Source organism: Heliangelus exortis, chromosome 6 (assembly GCF_036169615.1).
Source record: "Heliangelus exortis chromosome 6, bHelExo1.hap1, whole genome shotgun sequence".
NCBI lineage: Eukaryota > Metazoa > Chordata > Aves > Apodiformes > Trochilidae > Heliangelus > Heliangelus exortis.
The window spans coordinates 2009766-2032790 of NC_092427.1; the positions used below are offsets into that span (position 1 = coordinate 2009766).

Here is a 23025-nt window from a genome sequence, read left to right on the forward strand (position 1 = left end):
GTGTCTAGGGGGAAAACCAGGGGGAAAAAACCTGACCCAAAATGGGGAAATTTTTTCCTTCACTGAGCAGAGAGGAAACATGGGATGATTTTCCTGCAGGAAAAGGTCCAAGTGTCCTGCAGATCAGGGAGCAAAGCAATGATGCTTTGGGCTGAGAAACACCCAATGTGCTTCTTGCTCTCTCTGCCACCACCATCAGTCCCAGGACAACCACTGAAATAAAGAAAAAACCCCAAATTCTCAGCATCCTGGTCTGTTGGATGGCACTGAAATGGGTCATCAGAACCCAGAAATCAGGAAACCTTGACTCAGAGAGCAAGAACTGTCTGAATAAGATGGCAAAAATTATTCCCAGAAATGAAATTATCAGAGCAGCCCCTGTCTAGGGGGAAAAAACCTGACCCAAAATGGGGAAATTTTTTCCTTCACTGAGCAGAGAGGAAACATGGGATGATTTTCCTGCAGGAAAAGGTCCAAGTGTCCTGCAGATCAGGGAGCAAAGCAATGATGCTTTAGGCTGAGAAACACCCAATGTGCTTTTTGCTCTCTCTGCCACCACCATCAGTCCCAGGACAACCACTGAAATAAAGAAAAAACTCCAAATTCTCCAAATTCTCAGCTTCTTGGCCTGAGATGACACTTAAATGGGGCATCAGAACCCAGAAATCAGGAAACCTTGACTCAGAGAGCAAGAACCTTCTTGAATTGGCAAGGGAAGTGTTCCCAGCCCATTTCTGTCACTACATGATTTGCCTCTCAACAAATCACAGGCTTTTAGGCATCTTTATATAGGCTAAAAATATCAGGTAGGCAAATTTAGAATGTAAACAAACCCCAAGACATTTCAAAAGGAGGTTTTTCAACTAAGTCTAAATACAGTTCTTGCAATAAAATAGCAAATAGTTAAGTACATATTTATGTAAAAAGCCAAAACAACTTATAGTTACTTTCTTTCAGAGAGGAGTTTTGATTCTAGTTCTAAAAATAAGCTTTAATGAGCCATCCTCTCTGGAAAATTGTTCAGCCCCAGCTCTGGGATATCCACCAGTGCTGACTGGTGAAGATCCACCAAGGATGGGAACAATTTTGGGGAGAAAACTTCTGCAAAATCTGCAGATGAAGAGAGAACACAGCAGATTCCTCTCCTTTTTTATCCCAAGTGCCCACTTGAAATTTTCAGGAGCTGCTTGACCACAGCTGCAACTTCAGAGTCATGCTACTACCACCACGTTGAACAAAATCACAGATACTCAGCTGAGATCAGACTTTGCTGCAAGGAAACAATCCCTCTGGGGGAGAGAGGACAGAATTCTGGCCTAGGGTGCCCAAACACTGAATTTTTAGACAGAAATTCTACATAATTTCAGACTGATTAAAAATCAAGAGTGAGAGCACCCTGTTAGATCTGTGTTCTGTACTCCTTCCAGTAGAAATTATAGCTCTGATCAAACCAGAAAAATATTCTCTCAAATATCTTCTCACTGAAAACCATCCACGTTCTCTATAAAAACCACACCAACAACCTTAAATGCACCTGCTGGTCAAGCCCAGAAACTCTGAGTTATTTATGCAAAATGAAAGAAAAGTTTCAGCACAGTCTCCATGGAGATACCTCTTGGCACGTGGTCCATCCCAGGTTCTTTTTTCTCACACCTGGCAAAGTGATTGGCTACAGCCACCTCAAAAAACATCCCAAGCCCATGGGCATTTTCATCAGGAAAAAGGGAATTCTAACAACACGAGTCCAGCCCTGAGCCAACCAGGGGGTTGGTGTTTTTCAAATACTGAAGGCCAGGTGAAGCATCTTCACTAAGACATCCAAGAGCTTCATGATCACAGAATTATAGCATGGCTTGGGTTGGAAAAAGACCTCCAAGCTCATCCAGTTCCAAACCCTGCTGTGGGCAGGGACACCTCCCAGCAGCCCAGCTTGCTCCAAGCCCCATCCAACCTCGACGATGCGCCCTTGTCTTTCCACCATCCCCTTCCACCTTCTGTAATCGAGGAGCATCTTTGATTTCTCTTTCACACCCAGCAAACAAGTCTTCTGACACCCACAGAGAGGTGGACCCTTGTCCAGCAGATGTGAGGGACATCATGACAAGGCCAACACCACGAGGACCAGGAGCACGGCGACGCTGACCGCCCGCCTGCTGCCCCCCGAGGTTCTCCGGGCGTGCAACACAGCAAACACTGCATTGGTGTCATTGGTTGGGATCCCCACGTTGCAAATCATGCCCTCACAGCAGGAAACACACTCCTGGGGAGGGAAAAAAAAGAAAAAAAGGAGATGGTTGGAAGCAGAACTCAGCAGCATCTCCTCAGAGCTACAAGTATTTTGCAAGGGGTTGTAAAGGTTTCGGCGATGGGTGTGGAGCAGCTGGACCATGAATTCTCCTCCATGGCATGAACTGCTCCCTTCCTAGAGTAACTCACCCCCCAGGGCTGTCACTGGGCTTGTCACTGGGATGTGATGCTCTACTGACTGATTCATTGACCTCACAGGACACAGAGAAAGAACTTTCCCCCCCCAGCACGCCAGCTGAGAACGTGCGTTGGAATATTTGGAGTTTCAGCTTAAAAAGCTGACTGTAACAACTCTGGTTATTCTGTAATAACCCTTGTTATTCCCTCAGCATCTTATATCCAGCCTGCTGAACCCTCAGCTTTCCTATTTTGGGTTTTCTGGTCCCCCAGGATCCCCGAGACCACTGATTTTCAGGAAGGACTCTGAAAATACTTTTTCTCAATTGACTCTTCCAACAGGAGAAGCCAAGCAAACCCCAATTCTTGGCTAATCCCAAGGCAGGAGAACTCTTGTGAGATAAAATGCTGCAGAAGGCAGGCTACAGAGTCCTTTCATGCCCTGAGCCCACCAAATCCTTGTTGAACCTGATGAAAGCTGACTCAGATAACAACCAGATCCCTTTCTATTTACCAGGGATGCTGTCTGCTTCATCTGGGGTGTCTGAAATCTTTCATCTTAAAAATAACAGAACCAACCTTCTCAGCTGTCAAGGAAGGAGTGGGTAACCTGGAGAGCTGTGTCTTGGCACATCCCCCTTCAGCCCAGCAGGAAAAACCAGTACAGAAATGCAAACCCCAAGACCAGTGTGCTGCTCCTACACCCAGAAAAGTGCTTACTGTGTGGCCACTTTCCCTGTGATGGTGGCAGCCTACAAAGTGGCATTCTGCTCCAGTGGCACATTTTTTGGTGACTGATGTGCTCTTCCCCTGCTCTGTGAAGAGATGAACTGTCAGACAGTACCGAGTGCCTGCCAAACAAAAAGTGGGAAAAGTTGACCTGGGTTTGAAAGCTCCACACTATTTTATTCCCATTAAAAAAATAATAATAATAAAAAAAAAAAATTAAAAAAAAAACCTGGCCGATTTGGGCTGCACAAAGATGTTTTGCAACGTGATCAAAACACCACTTAGCAAGAAATCAATTAGTGAGGGAATCTTCCAGCTTAACTGACCCTTCCAAGCTGCTCCCATTTAATGCTCCTCATTAACACTGTAATTTACACATTTCTCTGCCATTCTCTAAGCTTTTGGGCAGCACATTCTGGTTTTCCTTTGTTTCAGCCCCATCTCCTCACTCCTCTAAGCTCAGGTCTTTCCCCTCTTTCCCATTGGGAGTATCACAGTAAAGAGAAAGGAGGAAATCTATTTCCATTCTTTTTATGTATCTGGGGTTGTCCCATGCAAGCCTGATGCCCAGTGATTCAGGTCCTGCTGCTCATGAGAAGCCTATAGCCTGGAGAAAAAAACATTATGTCTTGGGCTGCTATCCAAAAGGAAGGGGATAAGGCTACAAAGGCAATCCTGAAGTTTTTTTTTAAATACCACCTTTGAAATGAATTCCTAGGAACCACACGGGTACCTATATATACACACAAGAACATATAATTACTTATTATTATATTACTATGTTATTAACTTGTTAATCACTGGATCATTAATATATTATTATAGGTTGCAGAAAATATGTTCTACATACATATATATATATATAAATAACTTTTTCACTGCTGCTCTGCACTCTGAAATGGCCAAAATATGAACCTCAGCAGAAATGGTCTGACTCAGTATTACTTATAAAATAACTGAGTTAACCCTGGTTAACATGTTAACCCTCCTCAGCTGGACTTCCAAGGGTGGCTGAGGCAGGCAAAGGAGGAAATTTAAGTGTCATAAAAAAGGAAAAATCTCTTTAGGAGAGAGGCACTTACTTTCAGGACACCACCTATCTTCAGCCCATCTGTTACAGCTGTAATTGTCCTCTGCATTGTCACAGGTGAAGCACTTAAAGCTGTTTGGAAATGGGGTGGCTTCAAAAGGAATTAAAATAGAGTAAGTTTGCAAATATTAAGGAAAAAAAACCAAACCCCAGAAATATTCAAAAATACTACTGGAAGTGTCTGTACATGCATATTCTTACAAAACTATGTTACCTGCATTTACATAATTCAATGATAAATCACTGTCAGACAAAAAAAAAAAAAGAAAAAGAAAGCTTTTAAATTTTTTAACTCCTATGCTTGAATTTTAAAACCTCTCCTCCTGTTTTCATTCCTTTCCAATCCAAAATACCATTGAATGGGTGGGGAAAAACAGGAAAGAGAGAAAAATCCATATACAGATGGGAGCCCACCCGTGTGTTTGCTGGTCCAGGTACACCAACACCTCTGCATCCAAAGAGCCTCTGATGACAAAACCAAACCTTCAAACCCAGCTTCAGCTCTTGAAGCCTGAACCCTTCAACAAAGGGCTCAAGAGGACAATTTTAAAATCTGATTTGAATAACAGAAATGCCTGGGAAGAGGCAGAGCTCCCTGGGTGAGTGCAATGTGCCCGCTGCATTCTGCTGTCCTGACTCTTTCAGTGATTCAGATCAGGAAAATCTCCTCTTAAATGAAGGGATGGAACTCTTCTGATGCCAGATAAGAGGCAAAAAAAAAAAAAAAAAAAAAGATGCTATTAGTGACAACTGGCTTCACAGGTCTCACAAGGTTTTTAATTACCTTCAGTTTGAATTAATTGCATACAGCACACCTATTCTTTCCCTTACAAAACCCCCAACAAGATAAAAGGCAAAAAAACATCTGTTCTGCATGATTTACAAGAAACCCAGTGCCTAATTTGCTCTGTAGGAAGGTATTTCAGAGGCAGGAAAACATAATAAAAGCACTTAAAACACAAGAGCTCTGGCACTATTTAGCAACGCAATGGTTTGGTTCCACTCCATCAGCTTACAAAACAAACTTAAAACCCACCTCAGCTGCTCTGGGTTGAAAAGCTCAAGCCTGATGTTGAACATTTTCATCTTTGAAGGAGGAGACCAGCACCAAAAAGCCAAAAGATTGGCTGGAAATGGCAAGGAACTAAAAGGTCAGGCAAGGATTGGGGATGGAATCAGGGGTAAGTGGCTACTCACGGTCCAGGGGAGGCCTCACGTTGTAGAAGTTGATGTTCTCAGCTGAAATCTGGGTTCCTGAAAGGATGAGGAATGGCAGAAAGGCTCCAGACAGTATGGGATATACCAACAACATGCTGGGTGTCCTTGCAACACTCCTCAGGCCTGGGAAAGCAAGGGGACACCTTATTTAGGGGGAAGCGTGAAGAACTGAGCGTGTAGAAGAAATTTCCTAGGGACTGCACCTGAAACCTTGAAAATTGAGTCCGTGGATCTTTGCTGTGGGGATGGGAAGTGCAAGCAAGCATGAAATGAGGAGCAAGGCAAAGCTGAGCAGTTGCTGCCTTCTGCTGGCCAGCATCCTCTGCAGGGACCTGAAATTCCCACAAACTTAAAAAAAGTGAACGTCATTTCTTGGATCTCTTGGTCCTTGGAAGCAATGCCCACCTTACTGATGCCTAAAAATCAACACCCAATGTAAAGCCTCTCTCCACCCTGCCTGAAAGAGAGAGGATAATGCCAGGAAAGCAAGCAAAATGCAGACACATCTCGTTTTTAAGACCAACAGCCTGGAACCCCAGAGCAATTCTTTATCTGATCTAGACCAATGCATGTCTATTGACTTCATCTGGATTCCAAGGGCACTTCTGAGGGCATTTAAGAGTCCTGAGTGTAAATTAGGTTAATTTCTTTTTAAAGGGCACACACCATGCAAGTGCTAAGGAAGAGGCCCTGGTGATGGCACCCAAGTGCTGGAGAGTTGCAAAGCAGAACATTCCGAGAGATGAGATCCTTTTTTTTTAGAAGGAAAAGATTTTGACCTTAAAACACAGCAAGTTATGTATTTTGTCAGCCCAGGGAAGTGGTGGAATCACCATCCCTGGAGATGCTTCAACCCCCTGCAGACCTGGCCCTTCAGGACAGGGTTCCATGGGCACGGCGCCGTTGGGTTGACAATTGGACTTGATGGTCCCAGAGGTCTTTTCCAACCTTATTCTATGATTTTATGTTTTGGGTGTGCTCCATACATTTATTTAGGGCCCCATGAGTGAGGCTTTCTAGGGGGGACCAACTAATCCCTGAACCTTTTGGTCTGGTTTGATATTTAGATGGGCACAGAGGGTCCCACGGCCCATCGGGACTGCAGAGCAGCTCCAGAAATTCCAAAGCAGCCTCAGCCCCGTGGCACTCAGCCCATGCAAATCCCCAGCAGGAGAAACAAGCCTGAGTGGAGGCTCCTGCCAAAACAGAGATGGGGTTTGGAGCTGCCAAGCTTGTTCCTTTGGGAAGCTCATCCCTTCCCAAGCTTCTCCTGCCTGCACGGAAGCTCAGAGGGAATCCAAGCACTGAGCTGAAAATGCCACTCAAGACCATGGCAGGGAAACCAAAGGATTTCTTTCTTTTCTCTGTTTGTTTATTTGTTTTGGGTTTTTTGTTTGTTTTATTTTTTGGGTTTTTGCTTGTTTAATTTTTGGGGTTTTGCTTGTTTGATTTTTTCCCCTGCTTGAGACAGACGGGGATGAGTTGAAAGATGATTTTGTCAACAAACCAACCACAGAAAGCTCAGCTTCCTGTGGGAAGTTTTGGGAGTTTTTTGGGAGTTTTGCCACCCTATTTCTGACTTTTTCCTTAAATTCCCTTGCTGACTGTGTTCCAGCAGCTCCTGAGAACACCCAACATACCTCTACTGCCAGCACTCCTCCAGGACTATTTTCTCTGGATGCTCCAGATTTCTTCTGAGTACAGCCCAGGATCTGAAGAAGGATTAAAAAGCAGAATCTGTGGAAAACAAACAGCAACAGAGCATCATCATTTTGTCCTGGAGGAACTAATTAACCAGAGCACTTCATGTCCTTATATTTATATTAAAAATTTAAACAGAAACCTAGAACTGTGCTGGGGCTTAGAACAAAATCCCCAAAGAAGCAGCTGAACTACACAGGTTCCTCCTTCTTGTCGTCCCCCCCATGCCATAAAAGACAAATAAATGACAAAAAGTGAAGCAATGACACCCCTGAGGCCTTCCAGGAGGGTGAGTTTACTTCTCTTGAAAGGGAAAAATGTTATTCAGGCAATGACCTGGGTGGGACCAAACTATACCAGATGATTACATATCTCACACTCCAGAGATATCCAAACATTCAACACATGCTCTGCCTGAAATAGAAGCACTAATTAGCAGCAAGGTAACCTAGAAGAGCTCAGACAACCATCAGCCTCCAGATTAGGGGTTACAAGCAAATAATGAAGTCACCAGGTCCCCTGTTTTACAGAAACAGCAACACCTTGGTCCTGTCCCTACCACCATTGCAAAATCCAAAATAAATCTAAATTTCCTAAGTACTGGAAGCACAATCTATTAGCATGATTTCTAGAAAATTTACAAGAAAATTAAAATAGTCAATCTGGAAAAAAATTAGCAGCTAAAGAGACACCAATGCAAACTGAAGAGATCTGTCCCCATGCAGAGGAGAATTCTTAGGTTGTGATTTCAAGACAAATGCCCCCCAAGCACAGATTCTGAAACCCAATTCTGCCCTCTGGCACTGGGCAGCTCTTCAGTAATCATCCTTCTGATGGAGAAGACATCCCTCCTGTCCCTCTTTCCAGGTTGTCCTTTCCTATGGATATCTCCCAACATCCACTACTGGAGTCCAGACACAGCACAGGGAGGTGTTTGGGGATCTTTGCCTTCATCCCACTTCTCCCATCACCCTGCAGAAAGAAATTAAAGCTGTTTTTAACAGCAAGGTGGAACTCTACTGAGCTGAGCCACCTTTATCCCTTTCTCCTCATCCTCAAGGCAAGGGGATGGTGCAGCCAGTGATGCCAGAGGAAAAGGAGCCTGTTGGGAAGCTACAGTTCCCCCAGCCAAGATAAACTGGGGGAACACAGTAATATTCTGAAGCCATCTCAATCTCTGCACCCTTTGCTAGGACACCTTAAAGTGGTTTTACACTCAAAATCAGAATTATTTAATTTTATTAAAATACAGAGCACAGTTAATTTGATTAAAAGAAATTATTTTTTTTTTTTAAAGCACAGAAATGCCAATGTGTGGAGATAAAAAACTCCAGTCCAATAGGTCCCAGTTTTCAGAGCCACAGGTTCCTGGTCCCCATCACCAGGCTCTTGTATCCCTGGATCCTGTCCTCACTGACTCCAGCCAGGACAGGTAAGAAACTTTTTTGTGCCTTTAGTGCCAAAATCCTTCTTCACTTGGAAAACTGCTCTATTTATGCCCTCTGAAGACCACCAGCAAGTTACATTTCAATTGGCAAGTTGGTTTTAACCAAGCAGCAAATTTCCAGCTCAACAGCATGACATTTCTCCAGTTCCAATGTTGCAGAATTTACCTTCTCAACATCAATTTTTCTGCAGGTTGGGGGAAAAATTTGCCTTTATGGGGAGCCTGGTCTGTAACTTGATCTGCTGCACCTGGATAGCAAAGAAAAGGCACCAGGATATTTGGGCCAGATTGCTGCAAATCCCCACTCCCTTCTGCTCCCCTCCTTTCCAGTTCCCCCTGGCTCTCCCCCAGAGAAGCTGCTGACAAATGGAAAAATTTAGAGAATATAAATACAAAGGGAAAAAAAAAAAAAAAAAAAAAAAAAAGGAGTTTTCAGGTGGTGTGAAACACAGTAAACTGACCTCCCAGTTGGCTGTAGTCAAAGGTGTCCTTGTTTGCTAACCAGGCCAATAAATAATGGATGTCATCTGACATCCTCTTGGTTACACAGCTGCACCACGAGTCCTTCTCAAATAAACCAGGGAAAATATTGGGAAAAAAAAAAAATTAAATAGCTTTCATATCTTATCCAAATCTTTCAAACACTTATTTTCTCCAGGTCTCTTATCTCTGGTGTGCTTTCAGCTAATATTATCTGCTATCAGGAGCAAACATTTCCTCATGGCCAATTAGGAACCTTCTTCATTAATGAAGGAAAAAGCCAAACTCTCAAAATATTGAAGATTAACTTCTCTGAACAAGAGCAAACCCAGAGACTTTTTTTTTTCCTGGGGTGAGGGAAGAAGAAGGGGCTGTGAATGGATGCTCTGAAAAGAACCAGAGCACACTTTGAGAAAACCAGGAGTATCCTGGCTGAAAGAATTACCATACACCAGGTTGTAAACTTCCTCTTGCAGGCTGTAAGAGGAGAGTAGGAAGCAGCCTGCTTGCATTTTGATTTTAATAAAATTCAAGTCTGTCTACAGTGTTTTTCCTGGCAGGCTCTGGGGTGGATTAGCAGATTTAACATCAGATAGGGAATGCAAATGGAACTTCCTCCTGTCATTTAGTGAGCAATTTTCAGGTGCTATAAGATAATTGCAAACGCTTATGTTAAGCTTGTTAAATACCACTTCAGGACATAAGAGGTAGGAATACATAGGCAGAAAGGTATGTGTGTTAAGGGCTGAAGAAGTTAAACCCAACACCTGACATCATCAGGTGTTCTCTGTAAGAAATCAGAGAGGCCAAAGCTGAGCATCCCCCTGCTCCAACAGCCCAAAAATAGGGCTTCCCCAGTCCTTAGACAAATATTGTGTTTGCACGTTTTGCTCTGGAGAGCTTTTCATGTGAGCTGTAAGGCACAACTGACCCCACTTCAAAAATTAAGGGGTTGACTAAATGGATTACATGACCCAGAGAAAACCTTCATTTTCCTGGGGAAATAGGGGGAGCACATTAAAAAAAAAAAAAAAATGGAGAGGGGGAGGGGGGGAAGAGAAGTATTTTTAAAAATTAAAAACTCCAACAAAATACTATTATATCCTATAGAACTCTTTCTTATACCAGTTCTACCTTTTCTTAGCTACTGAGTAAGAAGTTTCTGTTTTGTGACTTTTTTTTCCTTACCCCATGCTATCATTGTAAGAGAATAAGACAGGAAAACAGATTTTACATCACACTGACAGACAGCTGCAAGTAGCAACCCTGACACACCAGAATTTAAGTTATTGGGATTGGTTTTAAACTATGGCAGACCCAGACTTAAATTATTGACACTCTTTCTAAACACCACACGTGCCTTGAGCTTAACCCACAGTAGACTTAACCCTGCCCAGAATTAAATTTGGTCTTAATTACAAGAAATTACTGAGTTCTTTATCTAAGATTTCATAAAGTAATGGTAATGAAAACATCATTTAGCTGGGGGTATAATGCTGGCATGGGAAGTTGTGATGCAAACTGGGGGTGAGACACGGAGGTGTCTGCCTACACAATCCACACAATTGCAAGGATTTTGATAAAAACTCATGTCTGAATAATGTGATATATCTGATAAGTACCATTGATGAGACGTAGTTGCAAGGAGAAAGCCATTTTTTTAAGCTCGTGCTAAAGAGAAGATTCATGGAATGAAAATTGCATCCTGTGAGGTTACATCTCACAGCCAAAAACTGCTCACCACAGAAGAGTCTTTGAGCAATGACTTTTTTTTTTTTTTTTTTTATAATTTAAAACCCCTGATCACCTTTGGAAAGTAATTTATTCTCTCTAAAAAGCCATCACTGAGAGATAAATCTCTGATTTCCTTCTGCATGTATGGAACTTCCCCAAAGCTCTGCACTTTCTCAAAGCTGTGGCTGACCCCAAGTCCTCCCCTTCAGCCGACGTGCAGCTACACCACACATACAACTGCTTGCAGCTTCTCTTTCCCACCTGTGCAAGACTGGAAACAGGCACTTATATTACTCCAGGCTGGTCTGGGTAGGAAGGGACCTTGAGGACCACTTAATCCACCCCCCTGCCATGGTCAGGGACACCTCCCCCAGCCCAGGGTGCTCCAAGCCCCATCCAACCTCCAACACTTCCAGGGATGGGGCAGCCACAGCTTCTCTGGGAACCTGGGACACCAGGGGCTCAGCACCCTCACACCAAACAATTTCCTACTAAAATCTCATCTCAATCCCCTCTCTTGCAGCTGGAAACCCTTTCCCCCATCCAGTCAAGCAGCACCAAGTGCTCAGCACTGCAATTGCAGGAACCCACACACAGAATCAAGCTCTGGTTTATGCTGGCAGGGTTCAAGGTGTGAAATTTCTAGTGCTGGTACTTGCCTGATACAATCTTTGCCTCCCATATATATATATATGTATATATATATAGATAGATACATATATATCATCTTTTTGTTGCTGTGCAATCCTTGAAACCATCTCCTGGAGTGTCCCAGGAACGACTGCCAGCTCCAGAGCTTGGAAGTCCCAATTCCCAAGGAACACACATCTCTGCACTAAATTCCTTGAACACATGATTTAAAAGCAGAAATCCTTTACAGGTGATATTTTCATGCTGTTTGTGTTCATGAAAAGGACTGATGTGCACTGCAAATGTGCTGGAGGCAGGGAAAGAGTAAAAATGTGAGCATTGTCAGTGCAGAACCAACTCCCCAATGGACACAAAATCTGCTGTCACCTTTTCTCCAGAGCTGCTGAACCCTCATCAGGTGTTGGGGTAATTGCCATGATTCTGCCTTGCCCTGCAGGAGCTGCCAGAACAAAGCAAACTCTCTTGCAGATGTAGCTCTCAGCAGATGAACTCAAACTGTGCATTTTCCCCTCAAGTTTTCTCTTGGAAATCTCAGCCTACTCCACTCTGACCCAATGGATGCTCCAAACATTGCTTCCCAAATGAGAGATGAAGATTTTTCTGCTGGAAATGCCCCCATTAGTGGAGCAGAGCTGATGAAAATGCCAAGATCCTCTGCTTCCAGCACTCAGGTTTCTCCAACCCCTTCCAGCTGAAATTTCCTCCCAAATTATTCGCCAGCAAAAGGGGAGCTGAGAAGCTGGCATGGAGGAGAATCTTTTTGAGGATGCCTTTTAGGAAAATCTTAAATATCCATGACAGACTGTGTCTACAGGCATCTTTTCCAGCACTGTTTAATTAAGGGAAGCTTGACTTGGAAGATCTGCCCAGAGCTACAAGACCTCTACAGAAGCAAGAGACGAAAGGGGGTAAGGAGAAAGAAGCTTAATTTTTTTTCTTAATTTTTTTTTTCTGTGAGTACTAACAGAGTCTGTTCCCATTCCCTGCACAGTTACATACATAATAATAAAAATAATAATTTTAAAAGGCTTAGGAGTGATTTGTTTGTTTTGAAATGCTTTCAATGAACTGGGCTTCAGAACTTGCTGACCTTTCCAACCTGACCCAGGGTACGACGGCACTGACTTCCCAACAACAGCCTCATCCAGACAGCTGAAAACAACCAAAAAAAAAGCAGCACACTGTAATTTTTCCTAGCTGAGAATGATTACCCAACACCCAGCATTTGGCACAATTTTTTATTTGGACAGCCTGGGTCAGCCTCCTGCTGCATTGTGAAGAGGAAAGTGATTTGCCCTCCTTTCAAGGGGAGGGATAATGCCCCCAGCCACAGTTCCCTTTCAGGCCTTCACAAAAGCTGTGTTGACATTTCTGCCATACCTTCAACTGCAAAAACCCCAATACTGCACTGTTTTCTTCCTCTAAGGCTCAAATTTCTGGAGCAGAAGCACAAAGCCTCCATGCCTATGGACACAGCCTGGTAGTAAGCCTGAATAATTCAATACAATAATATTTAATTAATATATTTGATATATTTGTTTTGTAAACTCTCTCCCATCCCACTTCCCCATGAATATCCAGGCTCGAGGAATCACTGTGGGCAGTAAGGAAATCACACTTCCAGCATTTTGCAGGTAATGCTTTCATTTGCTGAGCCTGGAATATTACATTCCCAGGATTCAGAAAATATTAAATACCCATCATCTCTTCTCAAGAAGAGGACAGACATACAGCACTTTACTGAACTTTTTCCTTATACTTTCACTAAAGTGCCATTTTCTTTTTTTTTCTTATCTTTTTCTTTATCAAGGCAGTGATACTTCACTTGCTAGAGGAGGCACCTAAGAGCTTTACAATTCAAGTTTCTCTTTTTAATTTTTATTGCTATTTTTATATTGCTATTTTTTATTTACAACCAGAAATTATTAATTTCATAAAGAACTGTGTCTACTCAGTACCCCCTGAGCCCTTCCCATGTTTCCCAAGGCCAGCAGGGCTCCTTACCCCACAAACACACCCTCACCTTCACATCCCTGAAGTCCTCCTTGAGCAGAAATCACCTTTACCTCAGGGATTACTATTACCTAGTGGTAAAAATTACAACTAGTGGTAAAAACTAGAACAATATTATCTGGTGGTTAATCCTGCAGGGCAGTGACTGCCTTCTGCTTCTCAAACCTTAATTCTCAATGCAGCTTAATAAAGCTCCTGGCTTAATCCTTTCAGTCAAGGCAAGGGAATAATAAAAGAAGAAATTTATAATCTGAGCTCAAAGACAAGATTTCACCCAATTAGAAGAGCAATAGAAAGAGACAAAAGGGCACACTCCACCTCTGCACTTCCCTGCCCAAGAGACAGTGACACATCCTTAAATAAACTCCAGGGAGGTAGGAGGGAAGAATAAAAAAGAAAGCCTCTGGGTGGGGAGATTTATTTACTATACCTACTGCCTGCAATGGGCAGGATTTAATTTGACAAATTAAAGCTGGCAAATTTTCTCTTTCCTTCATAATGTCCTCACGAACCAAGAGGAGGGCTAAAGAGGAAAGCAAATAGAAAATAAAATAGCATAAAGCAAAAATTAAAATAAAAGAAGGTAACGTAAAGCAAAGCAGCAAAGTAAAATACAGTAAAATAAAATTAAATTAAAATAAGCCTTGCTTTACTAACAGCAATACATCCCTGCCAGGTAAGGCAATTCTGAGTAGCAAAATAAAAGTGAATATTGTAGTTTAGACCTAAACACCCATTTCTGCCTCTGAAACTTCCTCAGTGGCTTTGCAACAGAATTTCTTCTTATAAACTGTTACGAGGGTTTTAGCTGAAACTTAGGAGCTAAATGCATATCTGCTTTTTTTTTTTTTTTTTTTTTTTCTCTTTTTAATTAAACTGCATTTCCACACAGCCTTCCACCTCCCTTTCAGAGAGGAACCCCCAGCCCTGCACCCATCTGCACCCTCAGCCCAGGGCTGGAGCTCAGGAGCCCAGAGAAAACCACGTGCAAACCATCCCAAATTGGCACTCTGCATTTCCAAACAGGTGCAGGACTCAACTTAGAGGGTGAATAAATAAGTTTATTGTGGCTGTTTCTCTTTATTGTGCTTTCCCTGTGCCACAGGCCAGTTCCAAGAACTCTCAGATGCCACCTGAGCCACCTTTCCAGAGAAATGAACACAGCTGAAAACTTGCTTTACTACTGTTCCCTTCCACATAGAAAGCAATTCACTGGGGGGAAAAAAAGAAATCTTATTCCTTTTGTGTCCAGGAGCTCACATTCTAACTCTTCACAATCAAAGGCACCATGTGCTTGTTCAGGGGGTTACTCAGAGCCCTGCAGAAATCCTTTGTGTAACCCTGGGTGTATTTTAGGCAGGTTGGGCATTATCAAATCAGTGCCAGGAGAAACTGGGAAGCAAGAGATGAGGGAAAATGAAAAAATCAGCAGGAAGAAAAACAAAGAATAATTAAAAAAAAAAAAAAAAAAAAAAAAAAAAAAAAAAAAAAAAAAGAAGAGCCTGTAATGGGAAAAAAAAAACCCTAAGCACTATTAAGAAAAAAAAAAAAACAAACCCAAAAACCAAATAATGAAAACAAAACCCTAAGCACTATTAAGAAAAAAAAAACCAAACCCAAAAACCAAATAATGAAAAAAAAAACCCTAAGCACTATTAAGAAAAAAAAAACCAAACCCAAAAACCAAATAATGAAAACAAAACCCTAAGCACTATTAAGAAAAAAAAAACAAACCCAAAAACCAAATAATGAAAAAAACCCCTAAGCACTATTAAGAAAAAAAACCAAACCCAAAAATCAAATAATGAAAAAAAAACCCTAAGCACTATCAAGAAAAAAAAAACCAAACCCAAAAACCAAATAATGAAAAAAAACCCCTAAGCACTATTAAGAAAAAAAAACCAAACCCAAAAACCAAATAATGAAAAAAAACCCCTAAGCACTATTAAGAAAAAAAAAACCAAACCCAAAAATCAAATAATGAAAAAAAAACCCTAAGCACTATTAAGAAAAAAAAAACCAAACCCAAAAACCAAATAATGAAAAAAACCCCTAAGCACTATTAAGAAAAAAAAAACCAAACCCAAAAATCAAATAATGAAAAAAAAAACCCTAAGCACTATTAAGAAAAAAAAAACCAAACCCAAAAATCAAATAATGAAAAAAAAACCCCTAAGCACTATTAAGAAAAAAAAAACCAAACCCAAAAATCAAATAATGAAAAAAAAACCCTAAGCACTATTAAGAAAAAAAAAACCAAACCCAAAAACCAAATAATGAAAAAAAAACCCTAAGCACTATTAAGAAAAAAAAAACCAAACCCAAAAATCAAATAATGAAAAAAAACCCTAAGCACTATTAAGAAAAAAAAACCAAACCCAAAAACCAAATAATGAAAAAAAAAACCCTAAGCACTATTAAGGAAAAAAAAAACCAAACCCAAAAACCAAATAATGAAAAAAAAACCCTAAGCACTATTAAGAAAAAAAAAAAACAAACCCAAAAACCAAATAATGAAAAAAAACCCTAAGCACTATTAAGAAAAAAAAAACCAAACCCAAAAACCAAATAATGAAAAAAAAACCCTAAGCACTATTAAGAAAAAAAAAACCAAACCCAAAAACCAAATAATGAAAAAAAAACCCTAAGCACTATTAAGAAAAAAAAAACCAAACCCAAAAACCAAATAATGAAAAAAAAACCCTAAGCACTATTAAGGAAAAAAAAACCAAACCCAAAAACCAAATAATGAAAAAAAAACCCTAAGCACTATTAAGAAAAAAAAAAAACAAACCCAAAAACCAAATAATGAAAAAAAACCCTAAGCACTATTAAGAAAAAAAAAAACAAACCCAAAAACCAAATAATGAAAAAAAAACCCTAAGCACTATTAAGAAAAAAAAAACCAAACCCAAAAACCAAATAATGAAAAAAAAACCCTAAGCACTATTAAGGAAAAAAAAACCAAACCCAAAAATCAAATAATGAAAAAAAAACCCCTAAGCACTATTAAGAAAAAAAAACCAAACCCAAAAACCAAATAATGAAAAAAAAACCCTAAGCACTATTAAGAAAAAAAAAACCAAACCCAAAAACCAAATAATGAAAAAAAAACCCTAAGCACTATTAAGAAAAAAAAAACCAAACCCAAAAACTAAATAATGAAAAAAAAACCCTAAGCACTATTAAGAAAAAAAAAAACCAAACCCAAAAATCAAATAATGAAAAAAAAACCCTAAGCACTATTAAGAAAAAAAAAAACCAAACCCAAAAACCAAATAATGAAAAAAAAACCCTAATCACTATTAAGAAAAAAAAAACCAAACCCAAAAACCAAATAATGAAAAAAAACCCCTAAGCACTATTAAGAAAAAAAAAACAAACCCAAAAACCAAATAATGAAAAAAAAAACCCTAAGCACTATTAAGAAAAAAAAAACCAAACCCAAAAACCAAATAATGAAAAAAAACCCCTAAGCACTATTAAGAAAAAAAAAAACCAAACCCAAAAACCAAATAATGAAAAAAAAAACCCTAAGCACTATTAAGAAAAAAAAAACAAACCCAAAAACCAAATAATGCAAAAAAAACCCAACCCAAACAGTAGGAATAATAATAAAAAAGACCTAAGTACTAGTAATGGGGGAAAAAAAAAGCCCAAACACTAGCAGCAAATAGACACCAGTAAGAAAACCACTGCAGTCTCTCATCACAAAACCTATCTCACACTTTTTTTTATTATTAGTCACTTTGAGGCTCCATTCTTTCTCTTTCTCTTTCTTTTCTCTTGAGTTTTGCATTTGGGGAAGAACAACACGATGTCCCAGTATAGGTTGGGGGCTGACCTGCTGGAGAGCAGTGTAGGTGAAAGAGACCTGGGGGTCCTGGTAGACAAGAAGATGCCCATGAGCCAGCAATGTGCCCTGGTGGCCAAGAAGGCCAATGGCATCCTGGGGTGCATTAGAAAGGGGGTGGTTAGTAGGTCAAGAGAGGTTCTCCTCCCCCTCTATTCTGCATTGGTGAGGCCGCACCTGGAGTATTGTGTCCAGTTCTGGGCCCCTCAGTTCAAGAAGGACAGGGAAGTGCTTGAAAGAGTCCAGCGCAGAGCTACTGAGATGATTAAGGGAGTGGAACATCTCCCTTATGAGGAAAAGCTGAGGGAGCTGGGTCTCTTTAGTTTGGAGAAAAGGAGACTGAGGGGTGACCTCATCAATGTTTTCAAATATGTAAGGGGTGAGTGTCAGGGAGATGGAGTTAGGCTTTTCTCAGTGGTGACCAGTGATAGGACAAGGGGTAATGGGTGTAAATTGGAGCATAGGAGGTTCAAGTTGAATATCAGAAAAAATTTTTTTACTGTAAGGGTGACAGAGCCCTGGAACAGGCTGCCCAGGGGGGTTGTGGAGTCTCCTTCACTGGAGACATTCAAAACCCACCTGGACACGTTCCTAGGGGATGTACTCTAGGGGGCCCTGCTCTGGCAGGGGGGGTTGGACTAGATGAGCTTTCCAGGTCCCTTCCAACCCCTAGGATTCTAGGATTCTATGATTCTATGATTCTTTCACCAGCCTGTACAGCTTGCAAACAAGATATGAAAAGGGCAAAAAGACAGAGGATAAAGCAAGAAGGATGTTGGGCCAGTTCATTTGGGAGGATTTGTAGGATTCCAGTGGATTCAACTATTGCCTCCTTGGGCAGAAATATTATAATACAGAAGTATTTAAATGGGCTTTTCAATATTCTCCCTTAGTGGATGAGAGCAGAGAGAGAGAGTCTTGATTTTTTTCCCATCAAATAATATAATTTTTAGAGTTTAGGTGGTGGTGGTTTGGGTTTTTTTTTTTTCTCTCAGGACTCTTCCCTGGAAACATTGGGTTGGGAGATGCCTCAGCCCCGTGTTACAAAGATCTTCTCCAAAACTGCCCAGCAAGGAGTCTGTCCAGGGGTGAATACAGGAATATCTCAGCTTCCAGGGCTGATTCCTCCTGGATAAATTCCCTCCTTTCCTGGGACTGCAATTCAGGGACTTTCTGGGGCTGGTGGCCATCCCATGGGGTTTAATTCAGGGACTTTCTGGGGCTGGTGGCCATCCCATGGGGTTTAATTCAGGGACTTTCTGGGGCTGGTGGCCATCCCATGGGGTTTAATTCAGGGACTTTCTGGGGCTGGTGGCCATCCCATGGGGTTTAATTCAGGGACTTTCTGGGGCTGGTGGCCATCCCATGGGGTTTAATTCAGGGACTTTCTGGGGCTGGTGGCCATCCCATGGGGTTTAATTCAGGGACTTTCTGGGGCTGGTGGCCATCCCATGGGGTTTGATTGCCCATGGCTTATTGCCATCAGGGTTTGCACCCATCCTGAGTAATAAACTGCAAAGTACAGCCATGGAACTTTGGGAAAAGTGCTTCCTTCTCTTTGTTTTACACCAGCTGCCTCTCTCATTTTATGGCACTGAGTCCTTGCAGGGTGAGAAACCTCCAGACACCATTCCCACCCCACACTGCCAGGATTTTACGGTTGTCTGCCACATCCCCCAGGCAGTTCTCCCTTCTTCTAAGCTGAGAAATAGGAGCCTTTTCCATAGGAATTTCTCTTTGGTATCCTCTGCACTTTTTTTTTTTCCCTGGATGGATTTTTTTATGGCACATATTCTGAAGCCAAGGGGAAAGCAACCACTAAACAAAGCACTGAGATACAAACAAGGAGGGGTGAGATACACACACACAAGCCCTAAACCCCAACCTAATCAGAATTCATACCTAAACTGAAGGAAAAATTAGATTTTCATTACTGCTGACAGAATACTCACTTTCCTCTTGTTAACTACATTAATTTTCCCAGCACAGGTCATGCAATACAGCAACTCTCCATAGGCTGGAAATTCACTTTTCAGGGGTTAAATGACTTCCAGAAACTGCCAGTTGAGCTTAAATCCTCCGTGCACATCAAGCAATTCCTCAGAACATATTCTATGAACATCAAGAGATGAACACAGAATTTCAGAGGGTACCTTGGAGCTTCTCACTTTCGTTCTGCTGCCTCCTGATGTCACCCATGCATGATGCAGGAGTTGACACAAACAGAAAATGATCAACTTCAAGGCTTTACAGCCCTGTATAAACAGAGTAAGAACATCAATGAAACCTCTTCAAGCTCAGATCTTCAATTCCAAACGTCAGCCTGGAGCAAAATTTGATGTCTGAGCTACTGTATTAAATCCCCCAAACACAGAGAGGTTCAAAAAGAACAACCCTGCAGAATGACAGAGGAGGGGAAGGAGGGGAAAGAAATGCTGCATCAATAAACCTTACACACCAATTAAATACAGATACAGACAGCAAGGCCAGGACAAGTTAATTGGCAAAGAATCTCCAAATTTTAAAGCTTTAAATGCAAGCTGAAGAATTCTACAGAACTCAATTACCCAGAAAGTGGAAAGCTATCCTCTTCCATAATACCAGGCAAATATATAGGAAGCAATAAACTTTATTGCAGGGGAAAAAAACCCAAGCAAGAGGTACAAGTGTCTTTTGAAATAAGAGAACTTTCTTGCTGCAATTCTGAGCTCTCTCTTATCTGCCATGAATGGGCTTCAGTGATTGAAACCCAGCAGCAAGAAGAAAACAAAAAGAGACAACATTCCTGACCTGTTCTCAGCTGATGCTTTAATCATCTGGATTATCAGTGTAATGGGATGCTGACTCAGCAAAACCTCCCCAGTGCTTTCAAGTTTCTTCTCTGGTTTTGGTGGAATAAAATTTCACCTTTTAGAACAGAAATACGGAAATAAATGAAATAAAAATAAAAACAGTCTATATAAAATAAAATAAAAAACGACTCCATGGGTTAGCAGAAGAGAGAAGGAAAGAAACTGAAGGAAGAACTCTAAAATAAGTTCTTCAAATGCAGCTCAGGAGTGCTAAAAAAGGAGATCCTGCTTCCTCCTGCCTTCCAGCCTCCCCCCAAACCTTGGTGGCTCAAGCACTGCTCATCAAATTACAGACACACACAGGGCAGATCATTTGGATAATTATTATTATTGTTCTGTGTACTCATGGCATTGCCCTCACCTACTCCTTCACTCAATAAATCTTCACTGTGCCTCTGCTGCAGTCTCACCTTCTTTTCTCCCAAGTTCTGAGGGTTTCAGTCCCTGAGATTTTAAGGTGCCCGAGCAGCATCCTCATGGGGTTTGTGGCACGGGCAGGGATCCCACAGACCCCAAAGGCTTCCCTGGCTCTGTGCCTCTCAAAGGAGTTGTCTGTTCATTACTTTCCCATCTTAACTTCCTTCCCTGGCACAACAATCCAGAGCAGAAAAGGAGGGAACCATTTCCTCTGCTGCTGAGCTCCAAGCCAGACCCCCCAGAAGATGCCCCAAGCTTTGCAGCCACATTTCTCCAGCCCTGTGGTCTTTTTGTTTCCTAAAACCTCCTTCCCCCAACACCTGCAGCAGATGCAGCAAGGATAAGGTTATGGCTGCAACACAAGATGAAAGGTTCACATACAGCAACCTCAACAAATCCTTCAGAACAGGTCCAGGTGAGGGATGACCCTGGGATCCTCCCAGTGGCAGGGAGGGCTGCCAAGCCCCTCAGATCTGCTGATGCACAAAAGGGTTCAAGAAGAGGCTTCAACTCAGCTGCCTGCTTGCTCATCTGCAATTTTTATCTGTCTGTCTCTTCCTGCCCTTGCCACACCAGTGACAATTAACCCTTTGATGTTCCACCACTTTCCATCAACGCCCCACCTGCAATTCCACCCTGGAACTCCCAGGAAGGTGTCTGGCTGTGCCTGACCTTTAATTTGCACCCCTGATGATGGCCTTGCTTGCAGGTCTGAAATGCAGGTGGATGATTTCATCCCTTTTTCCTCTCCTCTCCCTCTCTTCTCCCTCTCCTTCTCCCTCTCCTCCTCTCCCTCTCCCTCTTCTCTTCCTCTCCCTCTCCTCTTCCTCTCCCTCTCCTCTTCCTCTTCCTCTCCTCTCTCTCCCTTCTCCTACAGAGGATGTTTGGATGCTGCTGTTCCCATCCCAGGGCAGAAAGAGGTGGCACCACATCCCCATGGCTCCAGCTTCTACCATGCCTTAGGTGGAAGAGAAATAGCAACTGAGAACATTCAAAGCCCAAAGCACAGCAGTGGGTACCCCAGGGGAGGCTCTGAGATGACCTCAGAGCAAGCTTCCAATATCAGGAAAGCTGGGGGAGGGCTTTGGGCATGGGGATGGAGGGAGAGGATGAGGGAAAATGGGTTAAAACTTGAACTGGGGAGATTTAGGTTGGATATTAGGAAGAAATTCTTTAAGTTGAGGGTGCTTGAGGTTCCCAGAGAAGCTGTGGCTGCCCCATCCCTGGCAGTGTTGAAGGTTGGATGGGGCTTGGAGCACCCTGGGCTGTGGGAGGGGTCCCTGCCCACTTGGAACTGGATGAGTTTTAAGGTTCCTACCAACCCAAACCATTCTGTGATTCCCTGATAATCATTTGCCTCTTCCAGAGGCAGCCAAGCCACTGGCAGCACAACAAATAACTGCCTTAAGCAGAGTCAAAGAATTTTTAGGTAAAAAACTAACATTTATTTTTCATTAGCCAAGAAGTAGATATAAAAGCTTCTAGTTTCCCACACAGGTAAATCAGAATCTGGGAGAAATCTGGGAGAATCTAAGAGAAAAAATAAAAACCAACTCATCCTTTGCCTTATGCAGCAATCTAAGTAATTTTTTTTTTTATTCTCCCAAACCAGTTCCACGCTGAACACTGGGAAGTGATGCCATAAAAGGGGCAGAATTCCTCCAGCTCTTATCTGATGCCAGGTAAACACTATAAAGTGCTGGGGGAAGATAAAGTTCTCCATCTGCTGATGGTTGCTCCTGTCAGCCAAACACCAGGGTCAGAAGTTTGCTCAGGCAGCTGATGCAGGAGGGGTTTAGAGCATGGGGCCACGTTACAACCCATTTGTAGAAAAAAAAAATAAATTACCTTGTACATAAGAGACTCAGGCAGCCAAAGACAAGAGATAAGGCAGGGAAAGGACTGGTTAAGCTGAACCAAGAACAGCTTACTCAAAGGGAACCTGAAGAATCAATAACTAGGGACAAGAAAACTAATGAACTGGCACACAAGCCTCACCAGGATGGATTCCAAGGACAGAAGAGCACGAGTGATTATCTTGAGATATTCATAATCAGATTGAAGAACCTTAAAAAAAAAAAAACTAAAATCATTTGACTGAGCTTTTAGGAGTGTATCAAGAAGGAAAGATGACCATATTATTACTTTTCCCCAGCATAAAAAGCATAACTGGCTATTTTAAACACCTTTAACCTCCCACTAAACCACCACAGACTGGGAGGTAATTGCTGACAGCCATAAATTCTGTATTCTTCCAGAAACTAATTCAATATTAAACTTAACATTCTCAAAGGCAAGCAAGTTTGTAGAAGCCCCCAGTCCAACAAGCAAACATCAGACTAATTAAAAACCCAATACACAGTTTCATGTTATGACAGAATTTAAACCAACCTGCACTGACACATGATGCACAACA

General features: G+C 41.9%; 1 protein-coding gene across 1 annotated transcript in view; it reads right to left on the reverse strand.

Moving 5' to 3' along the window:
- Positions 1-1531: 1531 nt before the first annotated feature.
- LYPD6B (LY6/PLAUR domain containing 6B) overlaps positions 1532-23025 on the reverse strand; it is a 49764-nt gene continuing 28270 nt past the window's right edge. Inside the window, exons 2-6 of the mRNA XM_071746405.1 lie at positions 7091-7198; positions 5441-5584; positions 4236-4334; positions 3145-3275; positions 1532-2260 (exon numbers count right to left, since the gene is read on the reverse strand). Coding sequence (XP_071602506.1) covers positions 2096-2260; positions 3145-3275; positions 4236-4334; positions 5441-5555 — 510 coding nt within the window. The 5' untranslated portion in view covers positions 5556-5584; positions 7091-7198 and the 3' untranslated portion in view covers positions 1532-2095. The remainder of the gene's footprint in view (positions 2261-3144; positions 3276-4235; positions 4335-5440; positions 5585-7090; positions 7199-23025) is intronic.